This window comes from Perna viridis, chromosome 6 (assembly GCF_037379345.1).
Source record: "Perna viridis isolate PV_CMFRI_1.1 ecotype Kerala chromosome 6, ASM3737934v1, whole genome shotgun sequence".
In the NCBI taxonomy this organism is placed as follows: domain Eukaryota; kingdom Metazoa; phylum Mollusca; class Bivalvia; order Mytilida; family Mytilidae; genus Perna; species Perna viridis.
Genome location: NC_142450.1, coordinates 1,101,778 through 1,118,697, shown reverse-complemented (window position 1 = coordinate 1,118,697; position 16,920 = coordinate 1,101,778). Strand labels below are relative to the sequence as shown.

The 16,920-nt window shown below is 30.8% G+C and overlaps 1 protein-coding gene across 1 annotated transcript in view; it reads right to left on the bottom strand.

Moving 5' to 3' along the window:
- LOC148613156 (phenylalanine-4-hydroxylase-like) overlaps nucleotides 1-16,140 on the bottom strand; it is a 33,217-nt gene extending 17,077 nt beyond the window's left edge. The window contains exon 1 of the mRNA XM_088586349.1: nucleotides 15,848-16,140. Coding sequence (XP_088442475.1) covers nucleotides 15,848-15,922 — 75 coding nt within the window. The 5' untranslated portion in view covers nucleotides 15,923-16,140. The remainder of the gene's footprint in view (nucleotides 1-15,847) is intronic.
- Nucleotides 16,141-16,920: the final 780 nt, after the last annotated feature.

The following is a 16,920-nucleotide window of genomic DNA, read 5'->3' as shown; positions in this document are numbered from 1 at the left end:
GTGTTGAATCACTGTAACCTCCTTTTCAAATTCACAACAATATATAAATCCTTCTATTATTCTATTATCCTAAAAGATAATTTAACACATGTATCAACTTCAAGAATAAACTAAATTTCGGCAAACCACGAAAACCAGAAAATTTCAAATAAAAGTGCCCTAAAACAAAAAAAAAACAAACAAACAAATAAACAAACAAAAAGGAACAAAAAAAAAAAACAAACAAGCTGTTATAGTAACATATACAATTATGTTTGTTCCCATCAGTACTATGCGTTAAGTTTGATTCAGTTCTTATATACCTGTAAAGAATCCTCAATATAATTGAGCTGATTATAATAATAAGTAATCGTCTGTATACAACTTTACATATCGACTTTTTCAATCAAGAAGTTCATTAAGGGGGCTTATGTAAAGACATGTAATTAATATTCCTCAAAATATTAAATTGCATGTATTTATCTATTCCTGTATACTAGTATTAGAGTTTAATTTTATGTTTCTATATTTCAGATTTGCAAAAGGACCTGCTTTATCGTTGCATGTATCAGTATTATAGTATTTATCAGTATCAATTGTCTGATATTACAAATCATTTGAATGTTTGTATTCAGCATTTTAAATCAACCTTATGTAAGCATCATCGTAACTTGGATTGATTTCCTTCTGTTTAAAATTAAATTAAAGGCTTTTGTGAAATTGAATATGATACAAACATATCACTGATTTCAAGATTTATGTTCCATACCCTAGGTCTACCTCCGTAAGTTTCATTTGTTTTAGAATTACTGTTTTTACATCTTCAAATCAGTCGTACATGGTTCATGCTCCCATTTTTTTATGGAGTCCGAGTTTACATTTGTTAATTTGTATGTATTATTTTGGTTATTTCTTATCAAAAATCATATCTCATTATCAGTTACTACTTTTTTTTTATAACCAAATTTTACGTAGTTGAATCTATGACTACCAAGTTTACATTTTGAACCCGTATGTACTTATATTTAAATCTTGACATCTTTTTATTAGTGGCTATTGCTTTCCATACCTTTGAATTGGTGACTACAAATTTTGCTGCCTTTTAACCAATGTCTACCAATGTTAACATATTTGATACAGGGACTACAATTTTTTATATATTTTTTAAAGAGTGATTACCAAATTAAACTACTTGGAAACAGTGATAACCAAATAAAACTATCTTGAAACAGCGACTTCCAATTTTAACATCTTTGAATCATTGACTATCAAATTTATCAACATTGAATCAGTGACAACAGATGTTTACATCTTGTTTCTATGTCTTTGCTCAGTAATCTTAGATTTATTGTCATGTTGCTTATAAATGTTTTACTCCAAATCACAATAATTTAAATTGAATAGTTCATTTCCTTTCACTTTAGTTGATTTATCAATTAATTATGCATTAGCATCGATATTATGACATAATGCATTAAACTTGTTTAAACTTTAAAAAGGTATCTTTCAATATGAGTTACACAGTTCTGTTTCAATTTATTACAAGCTTTTTGTACTAATTGATAAAAATTGATAGGATTATATCGCTGCATCACTTAAGTATCACTCAAGTTAAATATCATTGAACATGTGATATATGGCGGGAAAACCTGCAGATTTTTATTTTTGATATTTCATTTCAAATAGTATGGTAAATGTAAATTAACACGTGGCTTCCCATACAACTCTTTGTCTTCGAAAATATGAATGATATGGAATGTATTCTAAAATTCAAAATCAAGGGAGATAAATGACACTGAAATACAATAAAAAATACTACTTTGTATTAGATTTTCAATGAAAGTCATCTCATAAGATCAGAGTTACTGGAATTGATATTTATACATTTCAACCGGTGCACCTGGTACATGCTCCCAGTTTTTAGTGGGGTCATTTTCTTTTGTTACTTTGTATGTATGTAGTTGCTTCGTGTATTTTGTTTGTGTGTCTGTTTTCCATGTCTGGTCCTCGTCCCTGTATTACATTCGTTTGATTACCGCTATAACGTTTGTTCCCTTGATTATACTTTCAGTATACAGACCCATAAAGCAACTTAAAGAAAAATAAAAATGTGCAGCCTTTCTGGGGTTTATTATAGATTTTGCATGGTTCTTACAAAGGCTGCTACTTAAGTTATAGATTAAACCAGCCTAGAAACTAAACATAATAGCACTCAAAAGCAATATTTTCCTTATTACACTGTGTCAGGTATTCAAAACCCTATTAGTATAATTTCTTTTTGTAGCTATTTCTCGGATGGAAAGCATTGCAACATTCTAGAGTGACTTTTATTTGTAAAATGTATTGATGACCTTTAATCAAATATTCCATAGAAGTACAGGATCAAAACTCATTAAATGATTTTCTACTTCTTTTCACAGCACAACATGGGTTCGGTTTTAACTCTCGACAGGACTTACTGTATTATTGCAAATATCAAATAGTCTACAAGGTATGGCTTTCAAAGTTAACTCAAAGATTACTAAACAAAGGTTTTAAAAACTCCGTTATGCTAAAACAATTATAGTTTTGAGTTTACCTGGAATTGGAGATTAATATATTTTAGATTAAAACATGTAAAAAAAGAGGAGATGTATTTTTTAAATCGGACATTTAAAATTAAAGGGGGTACAGAGGAGCCGATACCTATAGACAAAGCTACGTCCTGTACTCAAAACAATCATAAAATCAAATCAGCACATTCAAACACGAATAGACACAAAATAAAAAAAAAACGAGTGTGAAATAAGGTCCTTTGGTCAGGTGAGTAGTCCGTCGTGTATGACACCTGTCGTGGGGATATATCCGTCGTGTACGACACACGTCATGTGGATATGTCCGTCGTGTAAGACATCTGTGGTGAGGTTTCATTAAAGATCAAGTTCTGTAAAAGCAGAAAAATCTACTTTTATATTAAAAAATAGTAATACAAAAATTCCTGAACTAATAAACTCTACGCAATAGTCTTAAAGGAAAGTACGTTTTATAAATGACAATATCAATGTAAAAAACAGTAAGTTAAAAATCACTTAAATAGTCCTGACTAGGTACAGGCATTTCTGATTGAAATTGTGGGTTGAACTGTTTTAAAGTTTACTAAACCTCCTGCTTCCATCACGGTAAATTATTTATGAATTATTACAATACAAACGGGCAGCATAAAATCACTACCGGTCAAGGTCGGAAAAATCTGTAGTCGGCTCCTGCGTATGGAGTGTTCATATCACAACTCATACGTTATGCCAGAGCTTGCCAAAACTACGCAGACATTTTGTATCACGCTAGAACTCTAACAAATAAGCTTCTGGAACAGGCTTATGTTGCTACAAGACTGAAGTCATCACTACAGAAGTTTTATGGTCGTCATCATAAACTCGTGGATCGTTATGGTTTATCCATCAGCGACATGAAAAGTGATTTATGCAACGGGTCATGATTTTCCTTTCCTCGTTTGTCTACCCCGGACTTTACTTTTTATGAGCAACTCGGCGGGTGTTTCTAGAAAAACAGAGGACGCTTACCCTACCTGTGCACCTGTTTTAGTGGAGTCCGAGTTGCTCATTTACTTTTATTACTTTGTATGTATGATTTTAGTTACTTTATGTTCTTTGTTGTGTATGTCTGTTTTCCATGTCTGGTCTTTGTCCCTGGATTACATTGATTATCGCTATAACCTTGGTTCCTTTGATTACTTAAACAATACATAAAATATGAATAATAAATAAGTGAAAATAAAAGGTACTTAATACAAATTACATATAAGAAAAACAAAGAAAACGATAACAGTAAACGCAGCAACAAAGGAAAGATTCCTTCATAGTAAATCTTCGTCGATAAGACGCGTCAAGTCCGAGATGAAAAGTACAGACACTAAATTTGTTGGTATCAGTAGTGTATTAAATATTCCTGAGCAGGTGTACGTTAAAACATGGACCTTAATAATATAGTGCGCTTTCATTTTACCTTATCCTGTTTTTGTTCCTGGGCAAATGATTATCATTTTTCATCAAAATTACAGGGTACATGTCAGCTATGACACAAAAAAAACTTGTTTATGAGGAAAAACAGTATTTTTATGAAAAAAATAATGCTTCAGAAGAGGGTCTATTTTATGAATTCAAAATAAAATTGAAAGTAGAAGTCTATTTTTAGTTTGACCAGTTCTAGTGTACTAAAATTAGTGCCTTTTTTTTTCTAAAATTGACCTTAAATTATTTTTGACATTCCCTTCCTGGGTAAACATTGTCAAAAGTTTATGATTAAAGATTTAAGTTCAAGAATAAAAATCCTTGTCTGTTTATACAACTTTTTAGGCAGCGCATGAAACATATTTTATATATTCTTGGTCCGAAAGCCTGTCTGTCAAGCAAAGATGGGGCATAAGTGGTCACTCGCTCTGGCAAACCTTAACAATTTAGAATGGTTTTGTCTAAAAACCAGACAGGGGATGATTCATCATATCTCAACGTAATCAATGCTGTTGAAAAACATTTGTTGCGTCCTAAAAACAACTCTTCTTGTGTGCATTTTCTGCGGTCTGCTATATGTCCTGAAGTATTTTTGACTGGTTATAGTGTAAAAATGCTGGCGGGAATGTTTTCGGGTACTTCTTTGTAGTAGAATGTGACCAAATTTTAGTTGTTAATATCTCCTGTGAGCAACTTTCGTTAGCATTTTAATTTTTGAATACAGTTTCTATGAGTCCTACTTCCAATAAAAAACATTTAAGATTAAGAAATGCATGAATCAGTTATCATAAGGTTCTGTCTGGTTATAAGACAGAGCTGTACTTAAGACATTTATGCATCTTTTTGCGGGGGAAGCTGATATATTACTGCACAAGAAAGATAAAATTATAATTTTAATATCAAATTTGTCTCTTATGTCAGTTATTGATGGACTGAGATGATTACTGTCGTAAATTCGGGGTGAAGGTATAGAAATGACTCTGAAGTTACTCTTTCTGTAGTTTATTGAATAATTTAGAACTTCTATTATGTGTTTTTGTTTCTTCCTTACTTTTTATCCCTTTTTTTAAAATGGCTTGACAAACCATGAATCGTACAGATAGATCACTCTAATATATAATCAGGTATATCACTCTCTACCCTAGAATTTCATATGCAAATGTATTCAGTATATAACACATAACATCTGTAGTAGACGGTGTTACATATGAATACCACTCAGAAAATATATCTCCCTCGACTGCGCCTTGGTTGATATATTTTAATCTTGTAGTATTCATGTTAAATTTTCTACTTAAGACGCAGTGAGTATAACATTGTTTTGTAGTGTACGAATTATTATCATTATTTAAATTTATTGCATGATAAATTGAAGTAATGATTCTACATCTTCTTGGATGTGTATTGAATTTATTTGCAAATACAACTTAAAAATAAGAAAATCAATTCAACTTCACAGTGATAAATTGAAATTATTCGGTTTACACGGGATGATTTATAAAAAAGATTAAACCCTACCGGTGCACATGCTCCCAGTTCTAGTGCAACCCGAGTTGCTTATTTCCTTTGTTGACTTTGTATGTATTATTTTAGTTACTTTATGTTCTTTGTTGTGTATGTCTGTATTCCATGTCTGGACTTTGTCCCTGGATTACATGCCGATGTTCACTATACCTACTATAACGAGTGATGTTTTGAAATGTCCTAGTCATATATTAATACATTGTCTTAATGAGTTTGCTCTTAAAATAAAAAAAAGCCATGAATCTGATAGTTTAATGATCGACTCCTTTTGTTTACGCTATTCTAATTAATAAGTGCCATTTTATACAATCGTTTAAAGCATCTTTGAACAGTAAAATTATTACTGCAACAATGGTAATGGTAGCAATTCAGCAGTTTGGATCAAATTGACGATTCATTTATTTAACAAAGTACCATTGAGAGAATCAATAGAAATGTTATCAGTGTACCAAGTCAGACTAAAATATATATATAATCTTATGTTTTTACTGTAACAGTAATTAATTAACGGAAAATTCATGATTTCAGTAGACTATCGCGTAATTATTACCAATTTTGAATATATATATATATATTTTTATGAACGATTCTTAATTTCTTTTATTCGAATTATGCTTTTTACTCACTTGGTTACATATATTATTTTTGTTTTGTTTTGTTTTGTTCTTGTGTTTGTGGTTTGTATTCTTTTTGTTCTGTTGTTTGTTTTTTTTTTAGTTTCAGTTATTATCGCTTTCTTTTTTTACATTTGGCCGTAGTTACCTATTCCGACATGTTTATTCTAGTTGCACAACCAATATATTAAATGGACGACCATTCCCGTTCACGTAACAACAGATTGAATTGCTAAATTCAATGCTATGGAATTTCATCTAATTGTCAGAAAAAATAATACAGGGTGTTTAGAAAGCAACCATCCTTGAAACCTATTGTTACCTTAAATATAATTAGCAGGTTTTATTAGCTTGTTCATATTTTTTATTGTTTCCATTTTTGCTATTACACTTCACTTACTCTAGAAATATTTATAACTTGATTAGAGAAACGTCAATCATTGATTTGTTGAGAGGATTATGATAACACAATCATGTGTACAGAGGTATTGTGAAACGAGAGACAATTAAGTACCAGTCATATAAAATACAGACACTGCCTATGGTACAAGTGACTCATGGTATAGAAAAACATACCGAAAAAACAATACTGTTTCGATCTTCAAATGAGATATTTGCAGGTAACTTAGTCTCTTGTGTCTTCAGATTTGAGAAATCATACATTCATCTCACACTAATATCAACCAAATCAAGCAAATCAAGAACGCAAACTCTTGCAAAGTGCTAATCTTACATACAATTTATATTTGTTTCTCAAAAGCGCAACATCCAAATGAAAAACCCATGACTAATTATGTGGTCTGTTTCTGATTCTGAATAGGACATAGAAGTAAAGTTGATGGGTTTTTGACATGCGTAAATCAACTTCTGTCTAATTTTACTGAACAAATAATTGAAATCGTTCGTTTAAATGAGCGCTTTACTGACAATGATAAGGAGAAAATTTTTATACTTTTACAATACTATATTACGGCGATATCTGTCATGAAGAAAAAATAAAGGTTTAGGTCATATAAATTATCCATTGGACCGTCTTTCCGTCCGTGCGTAAATCATCGAGCAAAGCAAAATTTACTTTGGCACATTTTTTTCGACACAAATCGTAATCATATGACTAATTAGATGTGTTATAATGTAATTAGTCGTACAATTTAGTACTTAACGATAAGGCAAACTGTAAGAATACCTGAATTAAAAAGGAAATGAAAACATTGTTTATAAAAATATATCTAAAAGTGTCACCAGTGACAATAGAATATTTACCGTAATTTTCTAGTATTCCTGGTATTGAAGCTAGATTTATCATCAGTAATCTGTGTATTTATTAGGAATACTTCTCTTGTACAATGTAAATTATGACTGCAATCTTCCTATTAATTTGTTTTTGTTTTTAAAATTTGAATTTCACATTGCTTATATCTACGGTTTTTTTTTAGAATTACAATTACATCTTGCATCTTGCATGTGATTTGTAGCTGTTGCGTGCGTCAGTTGATACGTATAGGAATATAAAAATCCAAATCCAATATTGGCAAAATATTTTATATAAATGTCATCCAGCATTTTTTTGTTTGATTCAATTTTCAAAGACAAATTGTTATGATTTGTAACACTTATCCACTGTGTAAACTTGGTGTTAATTATCTATAGACAAATTCATATCGGATTCCTTGGTTCGTTACAAGCTTAACAAAATACTCCAACCGCATGGTAAAAGGCCATTGTCTCTAGCAATGTTGATTCAATGTGATTTATGCTAAAAGCCTATTGGAAAAATCATTGAATTAGTCCCTTTAAGTGGTGTTATTAATAATTTTGTAATATTTTGTAAGAGAAATTGATACTGTGGAGTTTTGTCAATAGGAAATTTCATTCAACAGCTATTATTTGATTCTAGGTTTACGTCATATAGTGTACTTTCTATGGACTGGTTGTCTGCACATAATTGGGTGTCCGAAAAAGTTTGAATGGGCAAGGGTTTCGTGGAACCATTTTTCATATAATTTAATTATTGCAAGACTACAACGGTAACAACATTAATGATTTATTCATTTTGGTCCTTATTAATTCTATTTTGAAAATGTGGACAAACATATCTTACATATTGTTTAACTAGATATGCTCATAACGTTTTGTCATTTTTTTTTTATTATTTAAATTTTATCCTCTTTTGTTACAGCAATAATTTGTGTGTTTGTTTTATGTTTTTGCTTTTGTTTTGTTTTTTTTTTTTCATTTGCTTAGAAAAACTGAAAAGTGACTTTGTGGGAACAATCGGTGAACCTCGGGATATATTTTATCGGTCAATACACTTATCCATCAAATTTTACAATAAATAAAATTTAATTAAAAGTATTAAAAGTAATTAAAAGTAATTTAAAGTATAATTTAAAAAAATATACTGACTAAAATGATTCGTTAGTACATTTATTTCTAGAATTTAATAAAACCAGGATTGTCCACTGCATTTTTATAATTGATTAAGATTAATTTACAATCATTGCAAATATCAGACTCTACATCTACAACTGTAGCAGGTATCAAAAATGCATCACAACTGGCGTTTCAACTCAAAAGCACTACAAAATACACATTTTTAGTTCAATAAGAACGCATTTCAAACAAAGACACAAATAGAAGTTCAACAAGGACGTTCTGCATGCATATTTAAAAGAAAACTAGCTGTTCAACAAAAGCTGACTGCATTATTAATACAAAACTAGTGGTATTACAAGAATGTACTACTGCTCAATAAATATCAAACTTCGACTTTGTTTACCTTCAAAATGAAAATGAACACTCCTTTGAAATGTTATTTTTATCTTAAATTCAATTGTGGTTTGTATGTATGGGTGAAATGCATGTGTTATTCTTCGACCGTCATCAAGTACAGTGTTGCGTCTCCTTATCAGATATACAATACAATGACGTTCTGTAAATGGCACCTTTTTATTTCCGTATTTTGTATGTTTCATTAAGTCGACAACTGCTAGTATTAAGACCATTAAACTGAAAACTATAACCCAATAGCTATGTATAACGTTTCATCAAACTATCGATTTCTTAGCTTTGTAGTCTGTAGAAACAAAATACATGGCTCTTTTTGTGTTTGTCCACCTCTTTATGTAAGTTTTATTGAGAATTAATGTCAAATAGAAGTTTCCATTTAAAATTCAAGTAGATATATGTCCTCTTTAGTCCATAAAAACCCATTAGTTCTTTTCAAATTTGGGAATAATCGAGTTCGGTATCTGTTTTAAATTCAAGTTCTTATTTACATTTTTGCTTTGATTTACACAATGAATACAGTATTGTTATTGACAATCATAGATTTTTTTTCTGTTTAGACTGTGCATGATCTGAATTTTAATATACCCACGTATATTCTGAAAAGCGCTTGGTTTAGTTAATGTAAGAGTTACCAAATTGGGCGATTGACACGTTATTCCTTGCACGTATTTGGGACCGCTGTATGATAATTACCATGACAGCAAAGACAAAGGAACACTCCTCTGAATGACTTTCATCAATCTTCCTTAGTCATGCAAAAATTATCGTTATTTGTCGACGTGAACTTATGAGAAGAACTATTTCCCTGTACTTAAATAGTATTCACCCATACACTTTGAAAAGAATCCATCACTTTCTTAAAATAACTAAAGTTTTTTTACACAAAAATGAAAATGTAATGACAATTTAGAAGTATTTCTGATTAATTTAAGATGAACAAGAGACAAATAGATAACTATCACTATACAAAACTTGAAACAAATAACAACAACTTAGGATTAATTTACTGGGAAATAAATTTGTCAAAGAAAAAGACAACAATGTAATATTCGATTAAGAAACAATAGTTATAATGATATAAAAAGCCCATTATGGTGGCAGTAAAACCATGATGTGTGACAATATCAGTGAAAGAACCACCAAGAAGTCATAGAATCTCATCTTGTGAACTATAAGTCTATGCTTTTTATCTCAAGTTTATTGATCAATGTAAACAATGAAAATATTCAAGAAGAATATTGTATGATTATTTCTATTGTTTTCTGTCTTTATTTGATCATAGCATGAAACGATTATTTATTTGCAACTGGATAGAGACTCAAATATTGTTATATAGATAACAGTATTTTATCGAATGTTCCCAGTGTAATAAATTTCGATAATTCAAACTGTAAACTAAATTCGGTAATTTCACTCTCGGACGTTCTAGCGCCAAAACGTCACAACTTTGATATCAATCCGGCAATCACAGAATTTAAAATTCAAATTGAAACAAGTTCCGCACACTCGTGCAATCTAGGCGTTCTTCGGCACTCGTGATAATATTTTGGTTATTCCCTTTGGACAAATAATCATCCTGTTATTATTTCAAAACACCACAATAAAAAAACGTATATTAAAGGTTTGTTGACAGTTTTCACATAAATACTTATTGTCTCAATAGAAATAAAAGTGTCAAATTGGAAAAATATTCAAAACATATAATTGATTTATTCAGAGTAGTGTTGATAATTAGAAGATAAGCAACATCTGTCTTGGTTTATATTGGTTTTTGTTTGTTAAAATAATACATAGGATTTTACGTGCTCTTAATTCAAAATACTGGGTCGTAGAATTCATCAACATTAAGTATATGAGTCAATGTGCGTGGTAAATACAATGAGTCCTGACAGTTTTTTTTTTTTTTTTTTTTCAGAGCACAGTTGGAACCGTTTTTAACTGAAAAATTAATAACAAAAATGTAATGTTTAAAACATAAAAGAATAAACAAACAAAATAAAAATACACTTTTTTCAGTGATTACTCTAGTGAACTCATGGTTCTCCATTTTGCCTTGATATGATTTCAGATCTTGAGAGTGGAGTTTGTACCTTATATGTACCTTGTAAGGTATTGCTTTATTTCGTGTTCCTGTTTGATTTCGTGTTCCTGTTCTATTTCATGTTCCTGTTTTATTATGTGTTCCTGTTTTATTTCATGTTCCTGTTTTATTTCGTGTTCCTGTTTTATTTCGTGTTCCTGTTTTATTACGCATTCCTGTTTTATTTCGTGTTCCTGTTTTATTACGTGTTCCTGTTTGATTTCGTGTTCCTGATTTATTACGCATTCCTGTTTTATTACTATGGCTTTGTTTCATTCTAAATGAAAATTCGTGTTGAATAACCTGTTTTTTTATTTATTTATTTTTTACTTTTAATTTTCATATTCCGTTCTATACTTGAGTGTTTTCGTTGAAAATCTCAATAGTTCAATGTCACAACTTGATTCTTCAATGTTTAAAAATCTCATTTGATTTGCAATAATGAAAATAGTCAGCTTTTACCCTAAGTGGACACGATTATTTCAGAAAAACGGCTACATCTACTAACATAATTATCAATAGATAAAACTTTGGTTTGAATAGGAATTCATTAGTAATGGGATGGACAACGATCATTCAATTATCAAAGACACAAATTAACAAAAACATTAGCGGTTTTATCCCTTTCATTAAACCACGACTCGGAAGTGAATGTTTTAGTGAGTTCATATCGAAATGTTTTGTATGAGTTTAGTGTCTGTGGATGCTATTTATATCATGTTTAATGCTGAAGTCGGATTGCAGCAAAGGAAATGAGTTTTATCGAGTGCCTTCAAGATAAAATTCAGCAATTATAAGATTCAAAGATTAACTGTTTGTCTTGATTGGAAGAAATCCTTAAAAATATCGCATACTACAAACCTTTAAGTCAGCAGTGTCGCAAAACATTTCGTCGGAAAATAGTTTTGTCTTATATCATTTGGACATTAACTCTATATAACAACTGTAATGCGCCCAATATTAGGGCCAATAATGCTTGATTGTTTGTAGTTAAAGCCCAAAATTATATATTTAATGCATTCAGGACGAGAGAATAAATCACGCTGATTCTGCATTTCAGAACAAGTACAAATCCAACAGTCTATACTGGATCTTTAAACGTGCTACCACGGTAAAAATGACAAACTACAGGACGGAGTTCAAAGAATTTCGACATAATAATGTGATAGATAATGTAATTTCTTAATATTGTTGTACCTTTAAGAGAAATCAAGAGAACCAAAATTCTAGCGGAAATCAAAAGAACATAATCTAGCGATACAGATTAAACAAGGAAACCAGACACACACAACAAGAAACATAAATTAACCAAAAAAAAAAAAACACGTACAAAAAAACAAAATGAACAACTCGGCTCCACAAACAACTGGAAGTATGGATCAGATGCACCGGCAGGGTAAGCGTGCTCTGTCCTAAGCGACCTTGTCCTTGTTTGTAAGCCTTTTAGTAACAGCTTGCTCTATCTTACTGGAGTCAATTTTGGTTGTAAATATAAAGTAGAAATATAATGATACGTAGTAGAGTCCTTTTTTTCAAATATGTCGATCTAGCTTTTCCATTCCAAATAAACATAATAAAACACTAAAATGCTTTGAAATGCTCTAAACGTTTTGAATAACCATAGAATCCAAAAAAAAAGAGAAAAGGACGATTAACATTCACACTTTAGACGACATAACAAAGTACAACTGCAAACAAAATTGAAAATAAAATAAACAAAACAAAACAGCATATAAAACTAAAGTCTTTGCAAAACGATCTCCTATAAATCTGAAACTGAAATCAGGTTGAAGAATGCATGCCCTGCTCTGTCAATTCATATTTATTGAAACAAAAGGATATCAAACCATAAAAAATGCACCATTGCAATCATTGCAACTTACATCGGCATGATATCTTCCTAAAAACGAGTTACACCATCTTAAAGAAAAGTCATGCAAATGTTGTTTGCCTGTATTTTACTGTTGTGCTTTTAAAAATAGCATGTATGACTCATATAACGTTGCACTTTGTAAGTGAATATCACGTCAAGTACTTCTTCATCGAACCCTGCATAAAACAAAATATGTGACTAACTTGTCTAGACGCACTAAATGAAAATTAACAAAACACTACATCCCAATAAAAAAAAACTGGCAATCATTCAAAAATGACTAAATATTGGTTTCTTCATATAATTTATGAACAATACGGTATGTAAATATTGTATGTGATATGATTTTTTCCTTAAGTAAAAATTAAGACATCATTGTAGAGCGTACGAATGCTGTAATGCTTAAACATTTAAGACCTTAAGTAGGTCAACAAAAAGTACAAATTTCTCTAAATGGTGCAATTGGTTCAAGTGTCACTCAAAAAGCGACTCTGTGTATGGGATAAGCAGAGGACACTTATCCAACCAGTGAACCTGGTCCAAGCTTCCAGTTTTTAATGGAGTCCGAGTTGCTCATTTGCTTTTGTTACTTTGTATGTATGATTTTACTTCTTTATGTTCTTTGTTGTGTATGTCTGTTTTCCATGTCTGGTCTTTGTCCCTGGATAACATTCTTTTGATTACTGCTATAACCTTGGTTTCCTTGATTACTGATTACTCTTTTCCGTTTATTCATATCCTATGCGCTGCATTTGTATGATTTTTTTCACAGTCAGCTTGAGTTTTTAACTCAACGACACATTCCCTAATTCCATTTTCTTCTCTAAAGTATGAAATATATAAGTTATAAGTATTATAAGTTTTGGTAAAAAGGGTTTCAAACCTAGAACCTAATTATGAGAAAATATGGTATTTCTTTCTCTTTGATAAACTTGTTTTAGTTAGGAACATCGGATTCCTAAATTATGTTACTAAAGCAGTTGTATATGACAACAACACTCTCGTAATCCAAAAGTACAGTATTAATGTGTGTAAAATGAAATAATTTAAGACAACTTGGCGCTGTATAATTAGAACTTAAATGTAAAATATAGGAGTAATCAAGGGAACCAAGGTTATAGAGGTAATAAAAAGAATGTAATCCAGGGACAAAGATCAGACATGGAAAACAGACATACACAACAAAGAACAGAGTAACTAAAATCATACATACAAAGCAACAAAAGCAAATGAGCAACTCGGACTCCACTAAAAATTCCACTAGAAAAACAACTATTTTAACAAAATAAAAGAGTATTCGTTTACATGCATCTCACGTGGCATATGAGCAACTCGAATGGTATTTTTATAAAAGCATAGGACGCTTACCCTACCGGTGATTCTGGTCCATGGTCCAAGTTTTAAAGTTGAGGTTGCTCGTTAACTTTTGTTTCTTTGTGCGTGTTATATTAGTTTATTATTTTATGTTGATTGGTTTCGAAGATGAACAAAATATGTATTGTTGCGAGGTATCAACATTTCAGTCCTAGGCCTCAACGTGAAAACGGGAAAGAGAAATGATCTACATACAAAATGTACAGGATAATATACAATAACAATTAAAAATTGAATCAAGAAAAACAAGACTTCACAGAAAATACTGAAAGACTTGCAATATGAACTTCTTTAAAAAAAAATAGTGACATCAGGTCAACCGGAAGGAGACAAAGCTTGTCCTTCTCCGCCAGCGGAACCTATCACATCGCAAGGAAGTAAGATTTGGTAGTAGTCTGGCTACAATGATGTAACTCTCCGGTCAAGACGGAGTCACAAAGTGATCCTACCAAAAGAATCCATAAACAAATAAAAAACGACAACAAAAAAAAAGAAAAGAAAATCAACGGAGCAAAAGAACAACAGAAAATGTGTTTGATTTTTAACATTTTAATCTTTGAAAACAATGCAGAAAAAAGGCAATTATTTGTATTTATACGAATGTGTATAAGAGAAGTACAATGAATTCCTTAACATGCAACACAATGTTGTATCCTTGTCTTATAATTATCATGACGTCTTCTGTGTTCTTCCGACCCCAATAATTTTATTCAATAAATTCTATATTAATGCATGTCTGTTTCCACTGTATAATTCTTGATTTTTGAATTGAATTTTATACTCCATTCAATTTTCTAGATAACTGTCATTTACAATTATTGTACGTAGCAATGCTCTGACTTTATATATTTATGGAGCCTCAGATGAAAGTTGTATGCTGTATGCTTATATTCGCAGAATACTGATAACGATTTGAAAAATTCCCAATTAAAAGATTAAAAAATTCTCTTTTATTTTTTTTTTGTAAAGAAACTGCATGTTTTTTTTATTATTATTCGTTTTATCATAAATGCAGAAGTAGAAAGTTAACAGTCATCATTAATCTAATTTTCTTACAGGTTTATTGTTTTCAGTTGAAGATTTCACATGTATAAAGAGAAATACGTGTACAGACTCTATTTTCATCACTAAAAAACATTTTTGAAATGAACGATAGCTCCATTAGTTTTGAGCTAAAGCGTCAGACCAATACGGGTTTATAGGTACTACGTCTTAACAAGTGGAGAGTAGCCATGGTCAGCGTTGAAGTCTGGTTTACAAGACCAGATGGAGCAGCCATGGATGCAGATCTTGATGCATTATACATGTATCAACTATTCCAACGAAAATATTTTTTACACATAGGGTAGAATTTGTGTAATACAGAACGTGAATTATGGATTGATTATTATTATTACCAGCATTAAAATGAATAAATACCGGTTTTATCTTTTATTTATTCTTGTAATAACAGTTAAACTATTGTGACAATCAGATTTGTTTTACGAAGTACCCTCTGATTACAAATGCTTGAAATTATTTTCTGTTAATAAGCGATTAACAGCATCGTTTTGACTAGAGTTGCAAAGATAATATTATTGAGACTGAAGAAAACAAATGATCTTACCTCCTGACTGTAACTCTTCTGAAACGCAAGTCGTCTTTTAGCTGTCTGAGCATCCGCTGGTGTCGGTGAATACATACTTTTAAATGTCCCCAAAATTTAAAACTCCTTTTAAGTCTAGTCTAGCTTGCAATTTATCAATTTCCCTTTTTTCTAAGCTTTTTATTCTATCACGAAAGCGACTTGAACAATCACTGCCGTTAAAATGCAGATTCTTTGGATGATTATAAAATCAAATTTTAAAAATCAGTTAGGCTACCTTCAGAACCAGTGATGGTTAAAGGCTTAATGCTGGCTACTTTAATAATGCTTAGAATTAATCTATATGTTTATACTGGAGTTTAATCGATTGTTAAGTGGCGAATTAACGCCCAGATATTTTGTGGGATATCCATTTAATTTGATTTAGGGGTGTGACTTTTGATTCTTTATGAGAAGTTAGGACAGAATGCCATTCCTAAAAATGTAATGTACGTGCAATTTATGTGGTAGTCGAGGTCTACTTTTTTTTTATTTTCACAAATTGTTTGCTGTAATATGTGACAGTCCATTTACTAATAAACGTTTCTTGAAATAGCGGAAATGAATTTATGACATTTCAAAAATGCTACTGCACTTAATAATTGAAAACGCTTTCATCGCTTATTGATTTTAAGACTAATTCATGTATTTTGGCAAGATCAAATCTAAGAATGTTTTAATTCATTATTGTCCTTGTAATAGAAATCAAATCTTTTTGTACAAAGCTAAATAAGGTATTCAAAGTTTTTTTTTTTTTTTTTGTTTTTTTTTGTTTACATGTTACTCTTCAGATTTTGTGTCAAGACTGTTTGAAGACAGACATGTGAGAAAAAACTAGGGACTAACCAAGCAAAACAACACTGTAACAGCAGCTAGAACATGCTAACAGTGTTGGAGTGCTGATTTCACTTTTGTTTGGATGCCTGACAGCAAGAGCTTGATTTGTTGTGCGCTGTGTTGTTTTTCTTACTTTTAGTTTAATATTTACCAATATTTAACCATGTTGTCTATGTTTTTATATCTTCAAAGTTACTTGTACTCATATTTTGGTCATG